The sequence below is a fragment of the Fulmarus glacialis genome, unplaced genomic scaffold (genome assembly GCF_000690835.1).
Source record: "Fulmarus glacialis isolate BGI_N327 unplaced genomic scaffold, ASM69083v1 scaffold3091, whole genome shotgun sequence".
Lineage (NCBI taxonomy): Eukaryota > Metazoa > Chordata > Aves > Procellariiformes > Procellariidae > Fulmarus > Fulmarus glacialis.
The window spans coordinates 60,620-67,388 of record NW_009192015.1 but is presented as its reverse complement, the minus strand read 5'-3'; the positions used below and the strand labels follow the sequence as shown (position 1 = coordinate 67,388).

General features: G+C 47.8%; 1 protein-coding gene across 2 annotated transcripts in view; it reads left to right on the top strand.

Moving 5' to 3' along the window:
* Positions 1 to 2,204: 2,204 nt before the first annotated feature.
* PIK3CD (phosphatidylinositol-4,5-bisphosphate 3-kinase, catalytic subunit delta) overlaps positions 2,205 to 6,769 on the top strand; it is a 20,842-nt gene continuing 16,277 nt past the window's right edge. For both annotated transcript variants that reach the window (XM_009586881.1, XM_009586880.1), the window contains exons 1-5: positions 2,205 to 2,371; positions 3,861 to 4,089; positions 4,491 to 4,720; positions 5,566 to 5,745; positions 6,402 to 6,551. In XM_009586881.1, the coding sequence (XP_009585176.1) occupies positions 2,231 to 2,371; positions 3,861 to 4,089; positions 4,491 to 4,720; positions 5,566 to 5,745; positions 6,402 to 6,551 (930 nt within the window). In that variant the 5' untranslated portion in view covers positions 2,205 to 2,230. The remainder of the gene's footprint in view (positions 2,372 to 3,860; positions 4,090 to 4,490; positions 4,721 to 5,565; positions 5,746 to 6,401; positions 6,552 to 6,769) is intronic.

Sequence of the window (6,769 nt, the reverse complement as noted above, 5' to 3'; positions counted from 1 at the left end):
ACCCAGAGAAAGGGGAATTGTAATTACTTTTACTTGTGAGGTCAAGATAGTGCAAACGAGGTTAGAGCCTGGAGAACTCTGTTCCGATTTCCCAAGGCAAAAGGGAAGATGAAAGTGGGGTGGTGCAGGAGTATTAATCTATGCAGAGCTTGCTTCGTGTAAAAACTGTCACACTGGGTCAGATCTAAGGTTCAACTAGTAGAGCATTCTGAATTTAGCATTGGGAAGGAGAGAGGCTTGGTAAACGAAGTATTAGAGACAGTGCAAGTCCAGAGTTATTCTTCCTTTAGCATATCCACTCCAGGTTCTGTTGGAAAAATCCCTCTACATGGGGAGATAATCAGTGAGTTTGGAAAGACAAGGTATTGAGCAACTTGAACTTGACATTGTAGTGCTCATAGCTTCGACAGGTACTTCATATCTGATGGGATGTGCCATCAGGTAGAAATTGGTTCAGCCGCTGGTCAGTAGAGTCGTGGTAGTTTGCTGCTTTTGTTGCCATTGGGAAAGGCTGAGGTAGCAGATACTCTAGAAACTTGCTGGTTTTATTGTTAATGAGCAGAAGACGAGGCAAGCTTGTTTTGCTTTATTCAAACTTGTAAACCTTGCCTCCTCCCCCTTTTACTTCCCTCCCTCTTAAGGCACATGGGTGGTTTTGTGGTCTCTGTATCCGGTCTCTGTGTGATACAGCATGTGCGCTGAGGAAGCAGGACAGATAAAACATAGCTCATATTTCTGGGAATCCTCACCTCACTGCTGATGGGGAAGTGTTGTGCTCCCAGGCACTGGCAGATAAGATGCTAGGCTTCTTGTCGTACTGAAGCATGGGGCTGGCTCACGAGAAGCTGCCAGCAGGACTTCATGATTTGGGAGACCCAAATCTTCAGCAGCGTCTTGCTCAGTTTCTTTCTAAGTTTGTACACTGTCTGACAGCTGCAAAACTGTATTTTAAGTTGTGAACGAGTAAATTTTCTACGGGTTTCACGGGCTGGGGATAAGTGATAGTGTTAGAATTGCTCAGGGCACGTGCAGGGCTGAATTTAGAACCAGCAAAGAGTCAGACTGGCAAGAGGCTGAAGCCTTGGTTTCCACAGCAGCTACGAGCCATGGCTATGTGAGCACCCTCCAGGCTGTACTGCTGGCATGTTTCTCTGCTGACCTGGTGGAAAAACTCTCTGGTAAGTGACAGGGAATTCAGGTGAGCTGGTTTCTCTGCTGAGGTGGTTGAAGGGAGTTAGAGCCACTTATCTGTCTCTTGCTAGGAGCTAATGCTAACAGCTCCAAGCTCTTCCTGCACATGGGGACACCACACTCTGCTGCCTGTCATCTGTGGAGGAAACTGGAGTTTTATACTGCTGCAGTATTTTACTTGTGGGCAAATGGATGGAGCAGGAGGGTTTCTCTGACTTCGGTATTACCTGTCTTTAAGAAAGAAACTGTACGACAAGCTTCTGCTGAATGCCTTTTGTTTTAACTATTCATGTGTGCACGTATCCTGTGTTTGAAAACAACAGTTTGTACCTGATAGCATTCAGATTCTTTTTCTCTTATTTGCGTTCTTTGGATGTACTGAGAATAAATTGTAGAGCCCTGCCAAGTGAAAGGATGCAGAGGGAATCAGCAAACCTATTTTGATTGCCTCAGCCTTAGATTTCATTTTTCCTGTACTTGTAGAAGGGGGATATACAGTGGCGTATTATTTGTTTCTGTGTATAAAAATGCGTGATCCTGGGAACCAACAACACCTCTTTCTCCCTCTTGCAGATTGGAACTGAGCTCTGGAAAAACAAAGTGGAGCTTGGAGCATGTGGCCTGAGGAGGATTGCCTTACAAAGCCAGGGGTAGGGACTCATTGTTTCTGTTGGCTGCTTGGTCGTAGATGAGCTATCGGGACAAGTGCCTTTGTTCTCAAGTGAAGATAATTAAATTCTTTGTCAAATACAGATGTAGATGTTAATCCCAGTCTAGAAGAGATTAAGAAAGGATTGCATTGAAATAGAAGCAAATTCTATAGCAAGAACGCCTCTGTGGCTTAAAGGCACTGGACTGGAAATTTGACTAAGGTGCATATTTTCCTGAGCTATGAGGATATGCTAACTTTCCTTTCTTTGGGTCCTTTTGCCCATTAACTTTCTACAGAGCCCAGCACAGATCTGAGGAGATATTATGTAGTCAACAGCAACGGACTTTTTTCCCTTTTCTTGCAGGTGGTAGCTAAGAACTGAGCAGGATGCCCCCAGGCATTTACTGCCCTATGGAATTCTGGTCCAAGGGGGAAAACCAAAACATCCAGGTGGACTTTCTGCTGCCCACAGGCATATACTTAAACCTCTCTGTGTCCTGCAATGCCAGCTTGGGCACCATCAAGCAGGTAACAGCCTTGTTCCACAGTCTTATCTGCAATTCCTGGAACAAGGAGTCTGTTCTTGGGGAGCACCTGGGGAAATGCGTTGGGTCTTAACTCAGTGCAAGTTGCGTTTCTTCTGCATTGCTGTGAGGCAGTTCCTTGTGACTTACTATGAGAGCCCCTCCTTTGTGACAGCTTCTGCAATCCTCTGCAAACCCATGTATAGCCGCTGAGACTGCCAGCAACAGGGTGCTGGTGGTGGTGCCGGTGGTGTCGGGCTCGATTCTCCTGGGTACTTGTCCAACCTTGGGATGAGAATTAGAGTAACTATGGAGTGAGGGCAGATTTGAGTTGGCCACGGAGGGCTCGTGGACTGTGTGTTCAATTACTGCTCACCTGACCCAACCAGTCCCCACACTGGATTTTTCGTTACGAAAGCTCGTGTGTATGCATATGTAAGTAAGAGAAGTCACCCCCAAATAGTCGAATACAAATGCTGGACTGACTTAAAGTATTGGGGATGCCAGCCCAGCCTCCTCTTGCCTCACAGAACTGAATACTGAAAATTGCCAACGGGAACGATAGAGAGGATTTTTCTTAGCTCTTCATTTGAGGAATAAAATGCTGTAGTGAAACCACGTGTAAACGAAATGTAGCTGCTTCCTTGTTTCCCTGGGCAAGGGTAGGAGAGAGTGAAGGAAAACAGTGGAAAAGGTTTTCTCTGCAGCAGCAACCTGGCCTAGATGAGTCACAGATCACAAGGGACAGAAGCACAGTGCCAGATTATTCCAAGTTTTCTCAGGCTGCAATTTTCAGGTAAAAAAAAACCAAAACCAACCAAAAAAACCCATAAGTAGAGCTGATTGGTTCCAGCTGTTAAGTTACAAGTCTGTGTTTTACAGCCAGTAGGCATGCTGGGTCAGACCAGAGGCGCATCTATTCCAGACTGTTGTCTCCTATAGCAGGCGCTTGGGATGAGAGTGAAGAAATGGAATATGAACAGTCATGTGGAAGTGCCGTCCGCTGGGAGCGCAGGATCTCTGGGAACTGGATAGTCTTGAGAAGAGTTCAGAAAAGTTCTTGGCTCTTGTCATAGATTTCATGTTTCTAGGGGCAAGTTACTTATCCCAGTTTTGCTTCCAGTGGGAGTAGTACCTCTCTTTCACAAGGCTAGCAGTCAGCAGGTACTTACTGTGAGGTATTCAGGTGGGGGTTATTTAAATACTGAGGTTGAGGGGTTTACTTTGCCTGAAACAAATGGCAAGTATGAAAAAAGGAAGTCAGTTAAAGGCATTTGCAAATAAATCTACCCAGCAGTTCAGCATGAGTTGGAGCCACCGGACTTGGCTGAAAAGCAGCCTGTGATTGCAGGTCCAGGAATGCTGTGAGAAGGTTCGGCTGTGCCTTCCCTTCGCTAAATGGTGTATCACGGGAGAGTGAGGTTGTGGGGTGACAGTAAGAGGAGGTTCTGGCAGTGCAGCGGTAGTTTCACCCTGCTGTTGGTCTGGCGCAGGTGGTGTGGAAGCACGCTCAGTATGAGCCGCTGTACCATATGCTCAGTGATCCCGAGGCCTATGTCTTCACGTGCATCAACCAGACAGCAGAACAGCAAGAGTTGGAGGATGAGCAACGGCGGCTTTGTGACATCCAGCCCTTCCTACCGGTACTGCGGCTCGTGGCTCGAGAAGGCGACAGAGTCAAGAAGGTTATTAACTCCCAGATCAGCCTGCTCATTGGAAAAGGTCAGTTCCCCCATCGTTGGTCTCGGCAGGGGTGTTGGCTGTAGGTGAAACATGCTTCTGTCCCAGACAGCCGGGCTACGTATGGAATAGTGACGGAGCCCTGCTTATGCGGGAGATGGAATTAGCAAGTTTGGTGTCTGATGGATCTGGTAAGGGATCAGTGTGTGTGCAGACCCAAGAAGGGTGATCTTTTCTGCTGGCAGAGGGCTACAGTAACGGAGTGGGTGCAATTGTACGTAGTAAATAAGCGATCATTAGTAGCTTGGCTGACTCTTCTCCTTTTGGCCAAACATTAAGCATGTATTTAGGAAGGCTTTCACAGACACTTGATTATCAAAAGGCTGATTTCCCCCATCGGGTGCAGATGCTTATTTTGTCTTTCTCTCTTACCCTCCACTTAGGTTTGCATGAGTTCGACTCTGTCCAGGATCCAGAGGTGAATGATTTCCGCACCAAAATGTGCCAGTTCTGTGAGGAGAGAGCAGCAAAGCGGCAGCAGCTCAGCTGGGCAGCTTGGATGGAGTACAACTTTCCCTTGCAGCTGGAGCCCTTGGCCAAAGGCCTTGGGACTGGCCCTCTACATACCCCCACCAAGAACATTTTTGTCAACGTCAAGTTTCAGTCTGGCGGGGTAAAGCACAAACTTTTCTGTGACAATGTTTAACTGGTTTGTGCTTTCCCTTTGGGAACCTTTGGGCATTTGGAGACAGAATAACGTGTGCGTGGACAGTGTTTCCATGTGTTCAGTGTTCATCTTCATTCTCCAGATTCCTTTGCCTGTGGAGATGGTTGGGAGGGAGACTCTGAGCCTCCAACCAAGGGAGCTGTTCCCCTTCCTGAACATGCATTGTGTGTACTGGTTAGCTGGTAGCTGAGGTTGCTGCATGCACATGTGGTGGTGGAAGGCCTTTTGGTTTTGGGTAGGAGAGGAGCACAGAATCCAATACATGCCTTTCCTTTTGAAGCCCAAGAGTCTGCTCAGCTCATGCTCAGCATACACTGCTTGCAGGCGTCGGTCTGTGTGGCCCAGGGGCCCCTGTTCTTGCCTGCTACCCTTGGTTAATGTGATTTTGCATGTTGTGCCTGGGCATGAAGCAGGAGCCCACCCCCATAGGAGAAGGGCCTTCCAGAGCAATGTGTTTGAGCATGGTGACTGTAGCCACCCTCTGCCTTGCTGGTGGAATGGCAGTGGGAAGATTTTTAATAACTAGCAACCACATGAACTGGTGATTCTGCTTAAACTGGGCTTGAAGTTCCTGATTTCCAGCCTTGCGCTTATGCTGCTTAAACGTGCTCCTGCCCAGTTTGGCAAACATCCCTACTTATTTGCTAATGTGTGTGTGGGTAATTCTGCCTTCCTATCCTTCTCTTTATTGTCAGCAACAGGAATGTTGTTACCTATCCGCTGAGCTACTGCTGCTCCTTGTGCTGATTTCAGCCTATTTGACAGTGTATGCTGTGTTGTTGGGATTGCAGGAGAGCTTCACTTTCCAGATCTCCCCAAAGGAGTTCCCCATCACATTAATGAGCTATGCTATCAAGAAGCAGGCTACTGTCTTCCGCCATGAGACAGTGGAGAAACCAGAGGACTACACCCTGCAGGTGAATGGGAAATGTGAATACCTCTATGGGAACTACCCCCTGTACCAGTTCCAGGTGAGCCTTTTGTCCTGCTTTATCAATGAGTCTGTTCCCGTATGGCCTCTTCTTGCCGAGAGGGTGGATTGAGACGTGTTATCCTCCATGAAGGAGGCAATGCTGATTACAGGAATGCAACGCATCAGTGGCAGGACCTGGATGCTACTTAGGGCAAGGGATACTTCTAGCAACCTAACAGATTCCTTACGGTTTTGGGGGCTAGTGATCTAAGCCCATCCCTGGGTCCCAAGTGCTGTGTAAATGCATTTATAGATTATAGTTCTGGAAGTGTCTGTTTGTTTGCATGGTGGGCTGGGGGTTCTCTTCCTGCAAGTTGGACAAGTAATCCTGTATCCTGTGTTCCCCTGGCAGGGCAAGCTGCTGTTGGGAATGCTGAATCCTTCTCAGTGTTTTGCCTTAATGCAGCCATTTGAATCAGTTGATGAAATGCCAGCTATAAAAGGCACTTCATATTCTCAGTTCTGGCAACGCGAGTCCAGTGAGTTGCAGGTTTATAAGGCAAGAGGAGATAAATTAAACCAGAATTTTTATTGTTGCTGTGTCCTTTCCTTACTCCTTCCACCTGTTTCTGCTTCAGCTGGTTCCGATTTGCTTGGCTGCTCTTGCCTGCCTGGCTCTGTTTCATCCACGCTGACTCTGTCCTCTCTTTGCAGTACATTCGGAGCTGCCTGCACCGAGGCCGAACGCCCCACCTGACCATGGTGCACTCCTCCACTATCATTGCTATGAGAGATGAGCAAACCAACTGTATTGCCAGCCCCCCAAAGATGGCTGCCAAGCCTCCCCCGCTCCCTAAGAAAAAGGTAAAAGGGGACAGTGACCCAGCGAGGTGTCGTGGTTAAACCCAGCCGGCCACTGAGCACCACGCAGCTGCTCACTCACCCCCCCCGGGATGGGGGAGAGAATCAGAAGGGTGAAAGTGAGAAAACTCGTGGGTTGAGATAAAGACAGTTTAACAGGAAAAGGAAAAGCCGCGCACGCAAGCAAAGCAAAACAAGGAATTCATTCACTGCTTCCCATC